This window comes from Mustela nigripes, chromosome 4 (genome assembly GCF_022355385.1).
Source record: "Mustela nigripes isolate SB6536 chromosome 4, MUSNIG.SB6536, whole genome shotgun sequence".
Classification (NCBI taxonomy): domain Eukaryota; kingdom Metazoa; phylum Chordata; class Mammalia; order Carnivora; family Mustelidae; genus Mustela; species Mustela nigripes.
The window spans coordinates 164,060,495-164,081,665 of NC_081560.1; the positions used below are offsets into that span (position 1 = coordinate 164,060,495).

Genomic DNA, 21,171 nt, shown 5'->3' on the forward strand with positions numbered 1-21,171 from the left:
CCCCGCCCACTCGCCCGGCACTGCGGCTGCGCAGCCACGCACGCCGACGCAAGGCTCACCGCGCCACTAGAAGACGGGGAGCGCGCGGGACAAAATTCTTCCGGCCGCCCGCCTTCGGAGGTACGCGCGCTTATGTCTGCGCAGTGCTGTTTTCCTGCTCTGGGAGAGAAGGGAGATCGACCGCCTGGAGTAGGCCGGCATGTAGAGAAAAGGAGATGGCGCCTGGGACGAGGGACTGGTCAGTTTGTTCCTGTGCAGAAACCCACTTCTGCACTCTCAGCGTGGTAGCTGTTTGTTTATACTGTGCTTCAGGCACGGATCCTGTGCGAATTCAGGAGCAATAGATCTATTGCAAGAAAAGTATTGTGGAAGTTCAGAAGAGAAAAATGCTCAATTTGACCACGTCGCTCAGTTGTCGGGTATTTTTCTGAGCACCGATTAACGTGCCATAATGTTGATCCAGTGAGGGCTTCATAAAGGTCATCCCAAATAGGAACAGAAAGTGTGTGTGTGGGGGGGGGGGTGTTGGGACGGAGGGCCTCCAGGTAGGCTCAAAAAACATTGCAACTTCCTTGAAGCCCATGTATTGGAAAGGAACCGAATAGGCTACGCCAGGCCCAGACTCTAAAAGGCTTGCATGCATGTTTTCTGTAGAGAGAGGGAGCTGGATGACTAGAGAACAGACTTTTTAACCTGAGTCTTCAGTTAAGTTACAGATTTTGTGCATACATTACCAAGACATAAATGGACAAAGTTAAAGAGCAGAGATGGGAATGAGATAGATAAATACAAGGGAAATAAAGGCAGTGTATTTAGAGTAGGTTGGGCAGTAATCCTGTAAACCTTGAAAGGCTGGTGGAACCACAGCTGGACAAGGGAGGGCATGGCAGGACTCTGTAACCTTGAGCAGGGAAGTATGGGAAAACAGTACCTTCGCGCTGGTGAGTCTGCAAAATAGCTTAGAGTGGAAACAGGTTGGAAGCAGAGAAGCCAAGTAGTTAGGAAATGCAGGCCCAAGGTTTCTAAGGTAGTATCTGTGGAAATGGGAAGTCCTAAATAGGATTTCAGCAAGCCCTCCCAGACCACTCTGCCCTCTCCCTTCAATAAGTGCACTTACCTGTATTGTTCATAGGACTTTTATTACCTACAATTATCTGAGACCTTGTCTGTTCCAGATAAATGATATTAGCAAAACTTAGCTATCTTACTTCCAGAAAGTTAAGACGAACAAAAAACAACTTATTCCAGCTCAATTTCTGGATGGATTTTCTTCATTTTTCAAATGCTGCTGGAATTACAGAATGAAATGTATATTCACAATTGCCATTCAACTCTGAAGAGGTGTGGCCCAATAAAAAGCAAGAGTACAGAAACAAGTCTTAGGTGATCTCTCACTATAACCTGTTCTGACTCAATAGTACCTGCCCATATCACCCCAGCCACACCCTACAGCAGATCTTTCATCAGTTATTACAGTGATATTTAGAAAATATGCAGTCATCTAAACAGTAAATTCTTTAAACAATTATTTCAATGTTTGGATGGTTTATAATGTTCAGACTCCCAGATAAGCATTCATGTACTGCCTTTGTTAACTGTTTCTAATCTTGCCATCTAGCTCACTGTCTTCCAAGCAACAGGTACCCAATATGTGTTTTGTTGATTAAAACCTTCTAGAACTAGAGAAGCAAGAGACAGACTGCCTAAGCAGGAGGCCTGCTTCTCCCACTCCCCTGCTAGTGTTCCCTCTCTCGCTGTCTCTGTCAAATAAATAAAATCTTTAAAAATGAAATAGTTGACAGTCAGAGTTTCCATATTTAGAGAAACAACAGTACCAGATAACTAGAAAGTTAGGAGGAGACAGCCCCAAGATTTCAAACTGGATTTCCATGATGGAAAATGACACTACTAGCAAAATGGGGGTGGGGTGACTAAGACCTCAGTTTGTAGAGCAAGATATGAGCATGGTTTTTAGACATGGAAAGTGGAGTGCTCGCTTCGGCAGCACATATACTAGACATGGAAAGTGGTGATAGGACATCTCAAGAGAAAAGGCTATATTAAAATAAGCTGCCCAATGCTGTTTTTACTGTTAAGTCCTATTTAATTCCTAAGGAATTAAGTTATACTGTTAAGTCCTATTTAAATCCCAAGGCCCATTAAGTTATACTGTGCTCCAGTTCGGTTTCACAGAACCGTTTCCTAAACCATATTCAAACATTCTATCATAATATGATTATAATGAATAGAGATTCATTCCAAAAGTAATTTTAAAAATCATTTAATACACAAAGTGGAAAAAAGTATCTAGAATATAAAAGCATTTCACATTTTTTAAAAAAACACGTAATACCTTCTAAATTATTTAACAGATGGCAGATCCACAGTCCTTTATCTGAAACCCTTAGGGCAAGATGTTTCAGAATTATGAAATTTTCAGATTTTACAAAGGTAATTCAGTGCATATACCGTACTACATAAACACCCAGCACGGTCTGTAGCAGCCCCACCCCCCCCCCCCCCCAGTAATCAAATATGTTAATATTTCCATAGCAAAATGAATATTCACACTAAATGGGAGAAGTAGATTGTCAATTCAGGTTAGATTTGGAAGCAAATGAGTTTGTTACCAAGCTTTTGAAAGACCTTGCTTTCAGAGCTTTTTAGATTTTTGGAACTACAGATAAGGGAGTGCAGATCTTTATAAATTTGTACAAGACTTGAAAAATTCATTAAACGACCCATTTTTACAAGTGAAAAAATAACAGTCTTTAAACACATTATAAATTAATAGGCATCTTCTTGATATTATTAAATGTACATCTTAAATACATATACACATAGCACATTTAATGAGATTTGTGAGAATCAACTGGTATTAAAGTCCTTCTCTAGGAAAGGGATACTGTCAAATGTGCAGTTGGGTTAAGCCAACTCCTTACGTTGCCAGGAAGAGCATTTCTGAATGCAACACAAGGAGGTACAGTATAATCTTGAGAGGAGACTCTTTCACAGAAACGGGCAAACAACTTTTACTTAGAACACATACATTAGTTAAAGTTTTGTTTTCCACATAGATATTACTTTTGGTCTTATGGCCAAAAGTTAAATGATAAAAGTTGTTTTTAGTCAGTTAGCTGTTGTATCACGTTTAAAGACAAATGGATTGCCATGATGTGCTTAAGTAGCTACCATTTAAACAAGGTCACTGACATAAAATTCTATCTGTTCAGACCTTGGAACTTCCTAAAGTCAAAGTATTGTGCTTGTAAAACCATGCATATTTTCTGTTCACAGCCATTTCTTCAATGCTGGTGTCTGAAGAATGATTTCATGGGAGAAAAGCAAATTTCCAACACGTGCACCAACAGCTTCCATATGTTTGGGGGCAGTGAATAAGTAGCAAGTCATTCTGTTAACCAACTCCAATCAAGATTCTAAAATCAGGCATGAAAAAGTTACAGTTAGATGTTGACTATAAGCAGTAGGTTTAGGGGTGTTACTTTTTGCAAGTTTTCTATGTGTTTGGACATTTTATAATCAAAAGTTGAAAAATCGAAAGTATAAGTTACAATTAGAAAGTTTAGTTTTACCTTCTTTCCTGGTGATTAATAAAATATTTCAAAGAGTTTTCATAAATATTTGAAGTAAATAATTTGTGAAAGGAAATTCAAACAGTTGACCTTGAGACTAACTGTAGTAAAGTTAATTCAGTAAACATTTTATTGTGGTTTCTCCAAGTTTTAACAAATCAGTAATTGACAGTAACCAAATCTTAATACTTCTATTAATTACAACTGTATTAACATTCATTTTGCATACAGTAGTTACTAGATTTGAATTACAGTACAAATCCTGTCCCATCTTATTGGAAAAAATTGATTACTGAACCAAAAAAGTACAAACCATTCAATTTCAGTGGTCACACTGCAAAAAAAGTTCACCCTTCATTTAATTTGACCAAATACGCTACTGTTGAAGACTATCGATGACATAATCCCAGTATATCCGTGAGTAAGAAACGATAGGAATTTGAGGTCGAGGATATAACTCAAATGTTCTTTGTCTTTCTTGAGTTCTTCTCTTCCCCATATGCATCCCAAATGCCAGATGAGACTAGCATGGAAAGTTAAAAACCTTTGTACCCAACAAACCTAAAACACCCATACCATATACAACTTACCATTATTCTACTGCCCTGTTCCTCATTTGCTTCATGAATAATAGTGCTTAAATGGCCAAGACAGTTCAAATTTTCTTCTATCATTTGTGCTATAGTCTCCCTGTATGATGAAAAAACAAAACCTTTTCAAATGCAGCAAAGGGACAAATGAATTTACTCTTATCATCTGGTCTTCAGGGTCAGAATGATCACTGCCCTTCCCACAGCGCTGCAAGCCAGCACCCCCGTGCAGCTCATTCCTAGGGTCTTCAAGTTTCCTCTTCCCTCCCACCCAGAGGCAGAGTCCTACTTGTTACGCCAAACTATTGCCTCTACCCAGCTCAAATGATAAGAAGTCCACTGGAAGTACAAACTCACTTTCCTCTGAAATGTAAGTGGCATGTACATACATTTCCCCCTCTGAAAATGCTTGCTGGGAGGTGGGGGAAATAACTGTAGCACAGAGACATGAAAGATCTCTTTGTTTCTGGACTATTTCTCTTTCCTTCTAAGTTGTAACAACATCAGTATGTTTACTTCAGAGACAGAAATGCAGGGGTGAAGATAAAAAAGTACAATCTGGTCTGCAAAGATGAGGGAAGGTAAAAACTCTGGTTGGAAACTATAGATGATAGCCATGAAAAAGAAAACAAGCAAGCTGATTCCTAAGGACAGCAGAAGAAAATAGCATCACAGGGGAGCTGCCCAGAACCAACAAGTATCCCTGGAAGTTTATATTTGAAGGAAATCCTGATTCTGGTTTCCACCTTCCCCACTTCCCTCTGCCTTATGGCCTCTATCCTTTACCTTTTTCCAATCCTCTGTTTCTACCTCACTAGGCCATGGATGGTAGCCACTATAAGCTCAGAACTAAATTCTAATTTAGCTCACATTCAAAAGATGGAAAAATTGAGGTCAACAGATTCTAATCCTTGGTGGTTAAGTACATTATCATCGAAATCAATTTTTTACTTCATAATGTATTCCTACTGGAAAACATATTTAAAATTTCTATATGACATGCTTTTGCTAACAACCACAACCTCAAATTAGAAATGACCTGTATAGAGATGACATTTGCAACCATTAGCATCCCCTAACAAACCTAAATGCCTTTAATAAAAGCAAAAAGGTCAGTAATGTATTGAATTGTATTTGTTTCAACTCCAATTAGTGGAATATTTCCTAAAGCCAATTGAATTACAGCCTGTGCTGTATCTGTGGCTGTATTACATTGGGCCAAATCTCAAATGATCCCAAGATATACCTTACAACTTGCTTTCTTTAAAAATAAATAAATAAATAAATAAATAAAAACCCTGATATCAGCTTTCCTTCCTGCCATGTGTGTTTCTCTCATAAAAGTAGAGTATAGAATGTGCAGCCACATGACCTCCTGAGCAATGATGTACATGGCTGATGCTGCACATGCAAAATTATGGGCAGAGCTTCTAGGTAATGCTGGTGCTGCTGGAGAGGTCTCCATGAGTTGTGAAAAAAGTGACAATACACAAACTAGCACAGAGCCACTGGCTCTGGATACAGCGCATCTTATGCTGAGAAAAATAACAGAAATGGATAGTCATTCAGCTTTTAGCAGGAGAGTAGGAATTAATAAAGGAAAATATAAAGCTTCAAACTTGAGTTCTTTGCAAAACTGAATTAAGGCATTGAAAAAAGTCTGCTTTTAGAGATACTAAGTTATAAAATGAGTAGAATAAACTCAATAATTCATTAGAGGGGTGATGGTAAAGGACACTAAAATGATAAATGCAAAAGAGCATAATTTCTGAGATAAATGGTTATGGAAGAAATAGTTGAGAAAGAACTCAGAACTAGGATTAGGTGATTTAGCTAAATAAAAAACATTTGTTGATATTTACTTCCCAAGCACTTCACATACAACATCTAATTGAATTTTCACAGCCGTTCCCATTTAACAGGTGAGGAAATGTGAACATTAAAAGAATCAAGTTAATTTGCACAAGGTTATTATGAAGGGACAGTCAGGATTCAACCCTGGTCTATAAGGCACCAAAGACTATGTCTTAACCACTACGCTCTACTCTACCTCATTCCTACCACTACTCTTGAAAACAACTATCTATTGTTGCAAAGTGAACCCACCCATCTTGAGGAGTTACCACACATGACAGAGGATGTTCACGTTCTGTTGAAGCTGGGGGAAGCCATGCTGATGCCTGAGGGGTTACTGCACCTTCTAGACTAGATACTACAAGGGACCGGGCAGAACTCTGTGTCTAAAGGGGAAAAAAGTAAATAAAAAGATTACAGGCAAGCATCACCATTGATTCATACAATTCCTACAATATTCCTAAGATTTACACTTCTACTACTTCTCATATACACAACCAGAGTATTTCTATACAAAACTATCCCCATCTTTATGTAAGGATTTCTGTACAACTGTCCTCTCCTGGACCCCTTTCATGACTAAAACAAAATGTATCTGCCCTTCACATTCCACTGAACAAGGAGTTAGTTTCATTAACTCGTCAAGCACCTCTACCCCCAAATTGGGATGGGATACCACAGTGGTCTAGGGCTGGAAGGAGTGGATAAACACGAGACTAGAGAGGAGAGAAATAATGAAGGATGATCAGGAAGTCCTGCATCTGAATTGCTAGTGAAACACCAAGCAAAGAACATGAGCATCAAACTAACACAGAATGCACACATCTTTAAAAGGACCTAGGTCATGCGAATCCCTTTTCCAGGGAATACCAGCAAATCAATGTCACATTAAATAATTCATTACAAGTTGGGGCGAATGGGTGGCTCAGTCAGTTAAGCATCTGCCTTCAGCTCAGGTCGTGATCCCGGTCCTAGGATTAAGTGCTTTGTGGGGCTCCCTGCTCAGTGGGGAGCCTGCTTCTCCCTCTCCCTCTGCCACTCCCCCTGCTCATGCTCTCTTTCTCTGTCAAATAAATAAAATCTCCTAATTGAAAAAAATAGTAATTCATTAAAAGTCACTTACACAAGCAATTTTAAGGAGATGCCATATTTCTTTCTGTCTCTTTCCCTGCATAAACATGACAGTATTGTCAGCTTCTTTGATGTTACTAAGGGCCATTTCCACCTTAGGCAGTAGATCAATAATCTTCTGTTTACAGCCCAATAACTTGCTGGAGAGATGAAATCAGCGTCAGTTAATTATACACCCCCCAAGACTGTACACCATACTCCCACACCCAGCTGGAAAAATGAACCACAATCAGCACCAGATTTAGTGACTGATGTCCGCAGTGATGTACACAAATGAGACACAACTGGGGTCAAACCACCCAAAGAACTGCCAGGTATCTTCCTAGGTCTAGTATATTTACCAAAAAGGAATATTACTCTTTGAAAGGAAAATGATAAAAGTACCCTGGCTTTTCCATAGGAAATAAAAGAACTTTTCTACCTCAGGTGACCAAACAGCTCCTTGAGAACCCGGTCTTGACTCTGAACAGTATGCACAATGATCTTCACCATTTCCGTGCTGTCACTGTAGTATTGATCTACAAAAGATCTCAGTGAGTGGGTATAACTTGTCTTCTGAATAAATACATTAGCCTCTAAATAAAAAAATTCCTAAAAACCTGGAAGTAGTTTTAATTAAGCATCTCCATTTAAATTTAAAACTGGATTAAAAATTTAAGATTATATATGAACAATTATATATCTAAAAACAAATCATGTTTGTCTGTGTATAATGCATATTTAAATTTATCACTGTTATCTTCACAGAACTTAGTTGCCTGTTTTGAGAAGAATATGTTTACCCATCTTTAACCCATATTAACCCAAATCCCAGATACATATGCAGCTTTCTGGCTGAAAGATCAATTTCCCTTGGATGACTTACATCATTTATTTAAAAACAGCAGAACAGGAGTGACTGGGTGGCTCAGTCAATAAAGCATCTGCCTTCAGCTCATGCCATGATTCCAAGTCCTGGGATCAAGCCCCACACTGGGCTTCCTACTCAGCTAGGAACCTGCTTCTCCCTCTCTCTCTCTGGCACTCCTTCTACTTGTGCATGATCTCTTTCTCTCTCTCTCTGTTTCTCTGTCAAATAAATAAAATCTTTAAAAAAAAATAGGACAATTCATCAAACTTTCACTGGTTCAAAAGAAGGAGGACCTTCCCCCATCTAGGTTGCTTGGGATTTTATGTTTATCCATCTTTTTGCAGCCCATGAAAACTTTGAAAAAAAAAAAAAAAAAACCTGACAATGTAAGGCAAATCTGATGCACTAATAAAAGGACCTGCAGATGCTGAAAGTTCAGTCTGAGGACAGTATGATAATGTAAACTGGAAGATGACAAATGTCCTCAAAGAGGATGGCTGTGTGGAAACAGTGAGTGAGTTCTACAGTTTATAGGAGACGAAACTCAATTAAAAAACAAAACAAAACAAAACAACAACAACCAAAAAAACCAGGGTGCCTGGGTGGCTCAGTCGGTGATTTCGCTTAGGTCATGATCTCAGGGTCATGACACTGAGCCCTATGTCAGGCTCCACACTCTCTCTCTCCCTTTCCCTTTGTCCAGGCTGTGCTATCTCCCTCTCTCTCAAACAAACAAAAACAAAAAAGCATTGTTATATTTCAGAAAGTGGTATTCAAGTTTTTAAAACTGGAAGACTGCTCATAGATCATGTTGGTTATTTCCTTGGACAATAATTAATCTCAATGCAAAAATATTATTTGCTATTACATACTTAACACTTCTCACTGAACCCTCATAGGAGTCCTGTGAGATGGCTACTATTATTACCCACATTTTACTATGAAAGGGGAATCCCAAAAGGTTTTTAGAACGTTCAGGATCCTTTGTTATCACTGCAAAGACCTCTCCCTCATAGCCCAAATTTATTTCCTACACATGTCCCACTTTGTCTCTCCCTTACTAACACTGAATTACAGAGGTTCCAAACAGGCTCCTCTCCCAACAGCACTCCTTCCTAAATCCCACAGACCAGAAAAGCTTCCCCATATAGTTAGCTTGTTTAGATGGTCAGAGACCTCAGAACATTCACCTTCTCCAGCATACAAAAATGAAGAAAGTTGTTTTTCACCATTTTTAGCTTAACAAGAGTCTCAAGTCAACTCTAAGCTAGAAAAGACATCAGAAACCATGTATCAAATATGATTACATAAGCTCCAACCATAGATGAAACTTCTTATTACAACTAATTTGTCACTCAAGATAATGATCAGTTCAAAGAAGCTACCCAGATAGCAAATTTATTTCTAGGCTCTATGACATGCTAGTATGCTGACAGGGCTACTGCAAAGTTTTTATAAAAATAATCCAGGGGTGCCTGGCTGGCTCAGTCGGTGGAATGTGCGACTGACCTCGGTTTTATGAATTTGAGCTCCACACTGGGTGTAGAGATTACTTAAAATCCTTAAAATCCAACAATAGTAACAACAACAACAAGTCAAACAAATGCTATCACTGACTACAGGAAGTTAATATGACGGACCCAATGGATGGAATTTTCTATCTATCTGCAATACCCAATTCACTGGCCAGAAGACTAGGAGTATTACTGATTGAAGGGAAAAAAGAATTAGACTTGCTCTATTAAAATCTTAAGTTTCAATTATTTTATTCTAACCATAACTTCTATTACTTATATCACTTTCTGTCAATACCTTGAACTTTTTTGTCTTCTATGAGCAAAATCCTAAGCCTGGATCAGTCTAACCATCCGCTCCATCAGTTTCTGCAGGTAAGCCACTAACCACCACCAATAAAAAAATTACACTACCATTTCCTCTGTCATCACTACTAATTCACAGGTCTTCACTCTGCTCTGGATTCTTTTTTTTTTTTTTTTTAAAGATTTTATTTATTGGGGCACCTGGGTGGCTCAGTGGGTTAAGCCACTGCCTTCGGCTCAGGTCATGATCTCAGGGTGCTGGGATCGAGTCCCGCATCGCGCTCTCCGCTCAGCAGGGAGCCTGCTTCCTCCTCTCTCTCTCTCTGCCTGCCTCTCTGCTTACTTGTGATCTCTCTCTATCAAATAAATAAATAAAATCTTTTAAAAAAAAAGATTTTATTTATTTACTTGAGAAAGAGAATGAGAGGGAAGAGGGACTGAGAGAAAAGCAAGACTCCCCACTGAGGAGGGAGCCTGATGCAGGACTTGATCCTGGCACTCCAGGATGATGACCTGAGCTGAAGGTGGTCACTTAACCAACTGAGCCACCCAGGCACCCCTCTGCTCTGGATTCTTAATAAATGATCTGGATCAGCAACATCTTCCACTGCATACACCAGCTTTTAAAAATCTTTAGCATACTCTTTAAATCTAGGTAGTCATCACTTCCTCTGTTAATCCCGTTACCTCTTCTGTTAACAGTTAACTCCACTTCTTACTTCAGGATGGGTGGCCACAAGACAGTAAGATCCCCACCTTCCAACCCCTACACCCACAGAAGTGTCAGTATCTGTACTGCCAATCCCTGTAATATCACTGGAAGCAAGCCTAAGTGAATCAGCCTCTCAAGCTTGTTTAGGGACCTCCCTTTCCACAGGCTTTTGGGCCCAAGCACTTAAATGTGCTCAAGTCTACCTTCTGAAGACTGACCTCCCGGAATCTCTCTCTCTTGGGTCCTCACCTCTTCTTTCCTTAACAGCAAAGCTTCTGAAAAGAACAGCCTAGATAAGCAGTTCTAAAACTTACTGGTCTCAGGACCGCTGTACACTCGAAAATTCTTAAGAACCCGAAGGTGTTTTTTGGGAATTAAACTGAGAAGTTTAAAAATATTTACTTATTTACTTAAAAATAACAAAAAACTCTTTACCTGTGAAACATATTTTTATTAAAAATAACTATTTTCCAAAATCTGTTAGTGAGAAAACTAGCCTTGTATTACATTTTTTGCAAGTTTTTTAATATCACCACTGGTCTCATCAAAAATAGTTTAGGTACTGAAAAGCTGACAAATTTCAGTTGATGGATACAAGTTTTCCTAAATTTTATTTTTTTGCTTGAAATATGGAATTTTAATATTGCAACTAACGTTGTTTTTTTCCCTTAAAATGACAGTCATGCTTCATTAACTTCTGAGAAGACACCTGCCACAGTGGCTTTCCTGAGAAAAACAGTAGACTTCAGTATGGAGCAGAAGTGCTCTAGGGGCACTTCTCCTTTCATCACACAGAATACTGAAAAGACATGTACCCAAAGGTTGAGATTTAAGTAGAATTCTTACTACTTATCAAGTACATACTTAAATGAACCTTATTTTTTTTTTTAACTGTGATTGCATAATGGTGAAAAGTATGACTACTTATATAATTTGGTACTAGTGCCATGATCCATGCTAAGTGAGGTATAAGCTGTTTACCTACCAATGCTTTTCACAGCATCAGTGAAAATGTCAACATAGTGAAAAAGGCAAATGTCTTAGCGTTATGAAAGTAGTTTTGTCCTCATCGATCCTCTGGGGTGCATGAACCATGATTTGGGAATTGCTGGTCTAGACTGACTTCTCTATTTCTTCGTGTCTCATTCCTCCCTCAGCCTTCCATAATCTGAGTTCTGTTCCCAAAGGCCATATTTTGCCAAGATCAACAATGATGTCCAAACTGCTAAGTTGAATGCATGTTTACATCACATTTTTATTACCCACATCTCTGCAGCATTTCACCCCACTGATCACTTTCTTCTTGACACTCTCTCTGTCCTGTTCCTATCATATCATTCCTTCTATATATTGGTCATTTCCCAATCTTCTCGGGCAGCTCTTCTGCTTCTAGCCATTTCCTGAATGTTGGTATTCTTTGGGATTCCATCTTTGGCTTCCTTACCCAACTTACTTTTTCAAGATGGTCACTTTAGTCCTATGGTTGATCATTCTCAAATAGCTAAATATCTAGCCCCAACTTTTCTACTAATTCCATATACATATGTACATATATGTATATGAGTAGTTATGTACACATACATATATATACATATATATATATATAATACTGCTTATTAGACATCTCTACTTTAATATCCCACTAACATCAACATGTACAAAAATGAATTCATCTTCTTTTTCCATCAGGTCTGCCATCCTTTCTACACTTGCCTTTATGGTGAGTGGTCCTACTGACTATGCACCCAGCTGCCACAGCCAGAATCTTGGGAGGCATCCCTACTCCAGCTCCAGCCATCCAAATTCAATCTATCACCCAACACCATCAGTTCTACCTCCTAAGTGTCTCTCTTGCCTTTACTTTCCTCTCACCCAGTCTCCACAGTTCAGGCTCTCTGCCTTAGCTCGTGGCCCACCCTATACTGAGTTATGATTATTTCAACAGCCTCATAACCAATGCCTGTCTTCAGTCTAGCCACACTATGTGCAATGTTACCAAAGCCATACTTCTGAAATGCTCATCTGGTCATGCCATTCCCCTGCTTAAAACGTGTTCAAGTTTCTCTTTGCTATCATGATGAAATCCGAACTCTTTACCATAACAGACCAGATCCTTTATGATCCAGTCACATCTGATCCAGCCTCTCTCCTGAAAATCTACAACCCAGTCACTTCATTTCCTCAATCATGCTAAGTGTTACACATATGTGTCTTTACTCACTATACTTGTACATCCAAGAACCCAGCTCCTTTCCCTACTACTTACCCTTTAAGGCTTATCTCAGATGTCATCTCCTGCAATAACCTCCTCTGACTATCCCTGACCCCAGGAAGCACTGGGTGCCTATCTTATATATACACCTCATAAATGTCTACAGGAATAAACTGAATGAATTCCTCTCCAATAAAAACCAATGTAGAGGAGATCACATTATTTGTTAAGATGGAATTTCATATGGATGGATATTAATTTGCACGTTTGTAAATCTTAAAGTATAAAACATGTCTTTTGTTTTACTTATTTATTGGTAATTTAGGTACATATAGCAAATTAAGGCACAGGCTTAGCCTTTTATTTCTTCTATAACCCGTCAAAACAAATCGATTTGTAACAGAGGATAGTATCTCACAGATATATAATACTTTATACTTCTCAAGGCATTTTCACAAAACACCTCCCAAATACATTGCTACACACACTCACTGAATTAGGAAACCGAGGTTTCAGCCCCATTTTACAGAAGAGGAAAATTAGATACAAGAAAATTAGAGGGGTGCCTAGGTCGCTCAGTGGATTAAACCCTCTGCCTTTGGCTCAGGTCATGAGGCCAGCGTCCCGGGATCGAGCCCCACATTGGGATCTCTGCTCAGCAAGGAGCCTGCTTCCCTTCCTCTCTCTCTGCCTGTCTCTCTGCCTACTTGAGATCTCTGTCTGTCAAATAAATAAATAAATAATCTTAAAAAAAAAAGAAAAGAAAGAAAATTAGGTACTTAGTCAGTAAGCTGCCCAGTCAAGAATCTAAGCTCCAATGCTCTTGGCAACAGACCATGTTCTTTATTCCATGTTCTGTATGCAGCGCACGTTCGACAGGAATTGTTTTGCCAATGAAATAAGCAGTAACCAGATGCAGATGAAGGCATCACTTTCAAGGTATGCTGCTTTGGCCTAGAACATGGGCCTTTCCTCTAATTACTCCACACCTGAACTCATTGTACCAAATTCTTTTCAACTTCTCTAATGTTAAGCAGCACTTATTTTTTCCATCTTTCCTCACATTTTCTTGCTTCCTCTTCCCTTTCTTTGAGTTCCTTTTTTCTCTTTCATTCCTTCCTTTCACTTCCCTTTAGGAAGTTTTCTATCTCAATTTTCTTGTTACTTTGCCTTCCTAATCTCTCAAATTCTCACCAACTTAAAAGCTGTTTTACCATAAGCAGCTCAATGGCAATACCAAAACTGGAATTTATTCTGCAGCTTTTTAAAAAATCCAATCCCCTGGAATTGTTAAGTTTGTGATGGTTTCCTAAAATGCCTTTGTGTACAGTGATTAAGTGTCTTACCTGAAGGTCTGTGCTTTAACTGCTTATACAGATCAATGGCACGTTGTTCCCTACGAAAGAGAAAACATGCTTGCAAAAGTGAAGATAACTCAATGACTAATAATCAACAACTTGAAATGAACAATATTATTTGAATAGAGTATAAACCTATTTTAAAGCAAATATATATTGCCAACAAACATTTTACACAGCATTTCACTGGGTAATAAGCAAGATCTAAAAATGCAAAGTTTAGGTGCACCTGGCTGGCTCAGTCAGTAAAGCATGAGGCTCTTGATCTTGGTGTGATGAGTTCAAGTCCCACAGTGGGAGGTAGAAATTACTTAAAAGTAAAATATTTTCATAAAAATTTTAAAAACTAATAAATAATAAATAAATAATAAATTAATGAAGAGATACTTCACATCTCTCTGATCCACAATCACATATACAACATCTCTGCATCAGAAACACTTAAATGGGCAAAAATGAAGGCCTGTGATTAGGATAAAATTTTCAAATTTCTATCCAGACACTTAGGAAGTTAACCTCATTTAGGGCATTTAACGACAATAACTTGGGCTAGAACTATGGTAAGTAGGGCAACAGTTTATAACTTAGAATACTTGAAAACCTGATAACACTCACATGAAATGATGCTTTGATTAAAAAAGCAAAGGTCGGGGGCACCTGGGTGGCTCAGTGGGTTAAGCCACTGCCTTCAGCTCAGGTCATGATCCCAGGGTCCTGGGATCGAGCCCCACATCAGGCTCTCTGCTCAGCGGGGAGCCTGCTTCCTCCTCTTTCTCTGCATGCCTCTCTGCCTACTTGTGATCTCTGTCTGTCAAATAAATAAATAAATTCTTTAAAAAAAAAAAAAAAAAAGCAAAGGTCGAGGCACCTGGGTGGCTCAGTGGGTTAAAGCCTCTGCCTTCGGCTCAGGTCATGATCCCAGGGTCCTGGGATCGAGCCCCACATCAGGCTCTCTGCTCAGCAGGGAGCCTGCTTCCCCCTCCCACCTCTGCCTGCTTCTCTGCCTACTTGTGATCTCTATCAAATAAATAAAATCTTAAAAAAAAAAAAAAAAAAGCAAAGGTCATCCCTGAAGTTATTTCCAAAATTTCTGTAACTAAGAAAAACTTCCTTTTAAAATATTATGGCAATGGGGCACTTGGATGGCTCAGTTATTAAGAGTCTGCCTTCAGATCAGGTCATGATACTAGAGTCCTGGAATCAAGACCTACGCTGGCCTCCCTGCTCTGCGGAAAGCCTGCTTCTCCCTCTCCCACTTCCCCTGCTTGCATTCCCCCTCTTGCTGTCTCTCTCTGTGTCAAATCAATAAATAAAATCTTTAAAATAAATATAAATAAATAGATAAATAAATAAATAAATAAAATTATGGCAATATATTTGGAGAAAGAAAATTTATGGAAAAGAAAAATACAGGCTTACTCTGCCAGATACATGCAGAAAGTACCACCTGAGACAAAAAATTACAGACATCCATACCAGCAACACAAGACTTCCTTACTTACAGAGATTCCATTAAGTCTCCCTGACGTCTTCCATAAGGGCTCTTCTGCAGCTCCATGATTTCAGTGTGTAGAGACATGATCTGATCCTCCAGGTAACCAATGACACCCACCTAAAATATGATGAAACACAAAAGAAATTATAGGCTCACCACCACACAAAACAGAAAGAACTCAGAGAATGATTTGCTGCAACAGCAGGAGAACTCAATGATTTAACATGAAACACTGACTTTGTTCAAGCTTTTTTATCTTTCAGATTCTGAAAATCTTTCATACAAGGACAGACTTAATACCTATGCTTCTCTCTTTTCTCTTCTGACAACAGTAAATTACTAGCATTTGCTTTCTCCTCCTGAGAAGCAGAAAGACAGAGGTGTCACTAACAAGACAGAGAAAAAGTGACCACCAAAACTGCTGTTATCTCAGCTTTATGATCTTCACTGCCTCTTGTGCCCAACTGCCTTGAATAAGAATGCAGAAAGATCAAGATAATGGGTTTCCTACCCAAAGATATCAACTGCCTTTCTACTGGCAATTCAGGAGAGTAACAATTTAGTGGGACCATGGACAGATTTAACAACTGAGGAAGGAATATGCCTCCTAGAGAATGAACTATAACCAGCATGACCACATATAGAATTTATTGTCCAAACAAGCATAATTTTGAGAGTAAAAGGGAGTAATTATTGCAAGACAGGTATAAACCGGGACCATTTCAGGTAACCAGGATGTATAGCTATCCTATCTAAACCACTCAAATTGAGTCCCTTGTAGACAGCATACGGACGGGTCTTGTCCTTTTATTAAACCTCAACCCTGTGCTGTTTCATGGGAGCATTTAGGCAGTTCACGTTGAGAGTGATTACTGAAAGATATGATTTTTCTGTCATTATGTCGCCTGTGAAGTCCTTGTTTCTATAGATTGTCTCTGTAAACTTCTGTTCTATATCACTTTGGGGGTACTTCTCCTTTTACAGAGCCCCTCTTAATATTTCTTGCAGGGTTAGCTTAGTGGCCACATATTCTTTCAGTTTCTGCCAGACCTGGACACTCTGTATCTCTTCATCTGTTCTGAATGGCAGCCTTGCCAGATAAAGTATTCTTGGCTGCATGTTCTTCTCATTTAGTACCCTGAATATGTCTTGCTAGCCCCTTCTGGCTTGCTAGGTCTTTGTGGAGAGTTCTGATGTTATTCTGATGTTCTTCCCTCTGTATGTAAGGAATCTCTACCCCTTAATTGCCCCTAAGGTAGTTTCCTTGAGGGGTGCCTGGGTGGCTCAGTGGGTTAAAGCCTCTGCCTTTGGCTCAGGTCATAATCCCAGTGTCCTGGGATTGAGCCCTGCATCAGGCTCTCTGCTCAGCAGGGAGCCTGCTCCCCGCCCCCTCCGCCGCCGTCTCTGCCTGCCTCTCTGCCTATTTGTGATCTCTTTCTGTCAAATTAAAAAAAAAAAAAAATGGTTTCCTTGATTCTGAGATTTGTTGAGTTTTACTATTATATGCCAGAGCATTGGTCTGTTCTTCTTGATCTTGGGAGGTGTCCTCTCTGCCTCTAGGCCTCTAGGACACGAATGCTTGTTTCATTCCCCAGATTAGGGAAGTTCTCAGCTTCAATTTGCTCAAATATATCTACTAGTCCTCTTTCTCTCCCCATTTCCCCCTCAGGGAATCCCAATAATTCTGACATTGGAACATTTCATGGCATCGATCCAATTCTCTTTTCATGGATTTTAAGGTATTTGTTCCAGGATTCCTGTTCCTTCCTTTCTATCAGTTTGTCTTCTACATCACTAATTCTTTCTTCTACCTCATTTACCCTAGCTGTTAGAGTATCTAGCTTAGATTGCATCTCATTCATAGGATTTTTAAGTTCAGCCTGATTAGCTATCATTTCTGCCCTTGAAGACTCTATATTGCCTTTAATGGTTTCCCCCAAACTAGCTATTGTCTTCATAACTATAACCCTGAAATCTACTTCTGACACCTTGTTTATATCCATATCCATTTAGGTCAACGGGAGAAGCCACTGTCTTTGACTCTTTTCTTTGTTGAGAGTTCCTCCTCCTAGTCATTCTGTTGAGGGGTGGTTGAGGGAATATACAGAGTTGAAAATATCAACCACCTTCCAGGCAAGATGCACTCTTGGAAAATTTGGAGCAATTGGAAGCCACCACACCAAGAAAACTGGCCAAAATGAAATCCAAGAATAAGATTTATAAAGTTTAGGGGGAAAAGTGGGGAATGAGGGGAGGGAGAAAGCAGACTCTCTCTTCACAGATGACATCATATTTTATGTGGAAAACCCAAAAGAATCCACCCCTAAATTACTAGAACTCATACATCAATTCAGTAATGTGGCAGTATACAAAATCAGTGCACAGAAATCAGCTGCTTTCCTATACACTAACAAAATAATTGTAGAAAGAAAAATTAGGGAATTGATTCTATTTACAATAGCACCAAAAACCATAAGATAACTTAGAATAAAACCAACCAAAGAGGTGAAGGATCTGTACTCCACAAACTGCAGAACACTTATGAAAGAAATTGAAGAAGACACAAAACGATGGAAAAACATTCCATGCTCATGGATCGGAAGAATAAACATTGTTAAAATGTCTATGCTGCCCAGAGCAATCTATACTTTCAACACCATTTTGATCAAAATACCAATGGCATTTTTCAAAGTGCTGCAACAAACAATCCTAAAAATTGTATGGAACCAAAGAAGACCCAAATCGCCAAGGAACTGCTGAAAAAGAAAAACAAAGCTATGGGCATCACATTGCCTGATTTCAAGCTATATTACAAAGCTGTGATCCCTAAGATAACATGGTGTTGGCACAAAAACAAACACATAGATCAGTGAAACAGAATAAGAAGCCCAGATATGGACCCTCAACTCTACGGTCAGTTAATCTTCAACAAAGCAGGAAAAAATATCCAATGGAGAATAAACAGTCTCTTCAATAAACGGTGCTGGGAAAATTGGACAGCTATATAAAGAAAAATGAAATTTGACCATATGCTTACACCATACACAAAGATAAACTCTAAATGGATGAAAGACCTCAATGTGAGACACGGATCCATCAAAGTCCTAGAGGAGAATATGGGTAGTAACCTCTTTGACACTGGCCTCAGCAACTTCTTTCAAGACATGTCTCCAAAGGCAAGGGAAACAAAAGTGAAAATGAACTTTTAGGACTTCATCAAGATAAAAAGCTTCTGCACAGCAAAAGAAACTGTCAACAACACAGAGGGAACCCACGGAATGGGAGAAGATATTTGCAAATGACACTACAGACAAAAAGCTGATATCCAAGATCTATAAAGAATTTCTCAAACCCAACACCCAAAAAACAAATAATCAAGTCAAAAATAGGCAGAAGACACGAACAGATACTTCTCCAAAGAAGACATACAAATGGCTAACAGACACATGAAAAAATGTTCACCTTCATTAGCCATCAGTGAAATTCAAATCAAAACCACACTAAGATACCACTTTACAGCAGTCAGAATGGCAAAAATCGACAAGGCAAAAAACAATAAGTGTTGGAGAGGTTGTGGAGAAAGGGGAACCCTATCACACTGTGGGTGGGAATGCAAGGTAATATAGCCACTTTGGAAACCAGTGTGGAGGTTCCTCAGAAAGTTAAAAATAGAGCTACCCGATGACTAGCAATTGTACTACTGGGTGTTTACCCCAAAGATACAGATGTAATGAAAAAAGGGGCCACATGCACCCTAATGCGCATAGCAGCAATGTCCACAACAGCCAAACTGTGGAAAGAAATGAAATGCCCTTCAACAGATAAATGGATAAAGAAGATGTGGTCCATATATAAAATAGAATATTACTCAGTCATCAGAAAGGATGAATCCCCAACTTTTGCATCAATATGGATGGAACTAGAGGAAATTATACTAAGTGAAATAAGTCAAGCAGAGAAAGTCAATTACCATATAGTTTCACCTATTTGTGGAACATAAGGAACAGCATGGAGGACATTAGGAGAAGGAAGGGAAAAATGAAGTGGTGGAAATTGGAAGGGGAGATGAACCATAACAGACTATGGACTTCAATAAACAAACTGAGGATTTTAGAGGGAATGGGGGTAGGGAGATGGGTTAGCCCAGTGATGGGTATTAAGGAGGGAACATATTACATGGAGCACTGGCTGTTATATGCAAACAATGAATCATGGAATATTACATCAAAAACTAATGATGTACTGTATGGTCACTGACACAACGTAATAAAAAAATTAAAATTAAAAAAAAAATAAACCACTCAAAAATAACAGCAATAACTACCATTTATTATGTACTCCCATTTAATCTGCATAAACCTACTATAAAGTCCACATAGTAATAATATGGAAACTGAAGTTTAGTGAGGTTTCAGTTTTATCTCATTTGCCCAAAGCCCCTCTTTTTTTTTTAATCAACTATGGTACTTCTCTCTACACACACAAAACATCTACTAGATTTTTGTCTGATATTCAGTAATAACATGAAAAATATTCTATATACCAAAACCGAAGACAATTTCTAAGAGAGACCTCAGGAATTAATATGCGTATAGAATGAACTAGTGAGGGCGCCTGGATGGCTCAGTGGGTTAGGCCACCCTGCCTTTCGGGTCAGGTCATGATCTCAGGGTCCTGAGATCGAGTGCCACATGGGGGGGGGGGTCTCTGCTCAGCAGGGAGCCTGCTTCCCTCTCTCTCTGCCTGCCTCTCTGTCTACTTGTGATCTCTCTGTCAAATAAATAAATAAAATCTTAAAAAAAAAAATAAAAGATGAACTAGTGATCTTACCTCAGCATAATGGATAGCCTTTTCTTCCATTTCCTTCCATGCTTTTAACATTTTTTCTGAGGCTAAAAAAAAAGTCTTAATTGATTATCTCAGAAATAGCTATACCTTTAATTACTGATCTATCTACTTTCTTGCCATATCAACATCAGAAATGACATTATAGGTTGAACTGTCCCCCAAAAAGATATGTTGAAGTCCTAATTCAGAACCTCAGAATGTGAGTTTATTTGGAAACAGGGTCACTACAGATGCAATTAGCTAAATTAAGATGAGGTCATCTTGGAATAGGGTTGATTAGTCCAGTATGACTATATCCTTAGAAGAGAAGAGATACAGAGACCCAGACATAAGAAGGGAGAGCGCTACGTTGATAACAGAGGCAGAGATTACAGTGCGGCAACTGTAATCCAAGGAGCCAAGGACTGTTGGCAAACCACAAGAAGCTAAGAAGAAGCAAGGAAGTATTCTTCCCCATAGCTCTCAAGGGGCTCATGACCCTGCCAAAATCTTGATTTTGGATTGTCAGCCTTTGGAACTGTGTGACAGTAAATTTCTGTGGCCACCCAATTTATTACTTGTTAGGGCACCCCTAAGAAACCAATATAAATAGTTTTCTCTTAAAAATGAAAAAAATAAAAAGTAATACATGAACATGGTTTTTTAAAAAATCAAACACTATAAAAGGATATACAAAGAAAAGTCTCTCTTCCTCCTCTCCACTTTAAG

The 21,171-nt window shown here is 39.0% G+C and overlaps 1 protein-coding gene across 3 annotated transcripts in view; it reads right to left on the reverse strand.

Moving 5' to 3' along the window:
• Nucleotides 1-2,265: 2,265 nt before the first annotated feature.
• CHUK (component of inhibitor of nuclear factor kappa B kinase complex) overlaps nucleotides 2,266-21,171 on the reverse strand; it is a 43,196-nt gene continuing 24,290 nt past the window's right edge. Inside the window, exons 14-21 of one of the 3 annotated variants that reach the window (XM_059398339.1) lie at nucleotides 20,446-20,507; nucleotides 15,623-15,732; nucleotides 14,109-14,158; nucleotides 7,590-7,686; nucleotides 7,161-7,308; nucleotides 6,307-6,423; nucleotides 4,184-4,283; nucleotides 2,266-3,437 (exon numbers count right to left, since the gene is read on the reverse strand). In XM_059398339.1, the coding sequence (XP_059254322.1) occupies nucleotides 4,215-4,283; nucleotides 6,307-6,423; nucleotides 7,161-7,308; nucleotides 7,590-7,686; nucleotides 14,109-14,158; nucleotides 15,623-15,732; nucleotides 20,446-20,507 (653 nt within the window). In that variant the 3' untranslated portion in view covers nucleotides 2,266-3,437; nucleotides 4,184-4,214. Of the gene's footprint in view, nucleotides 3,438-4,183; nucleotides 4,284-6,289; nucleotides 6,424-7,160; nucleotides 7,309-7,589; nucleotides 7,687-14,108; nucleotides 14,159-15,622; nucleotides 15,733-20,445; nucleotides 20,508-21,171 lie in introns of all 3 variants that reach the window. The other 2 variants (XM_059398338.1, XM_059398341.1) reach the window with 2 other exon arrangements.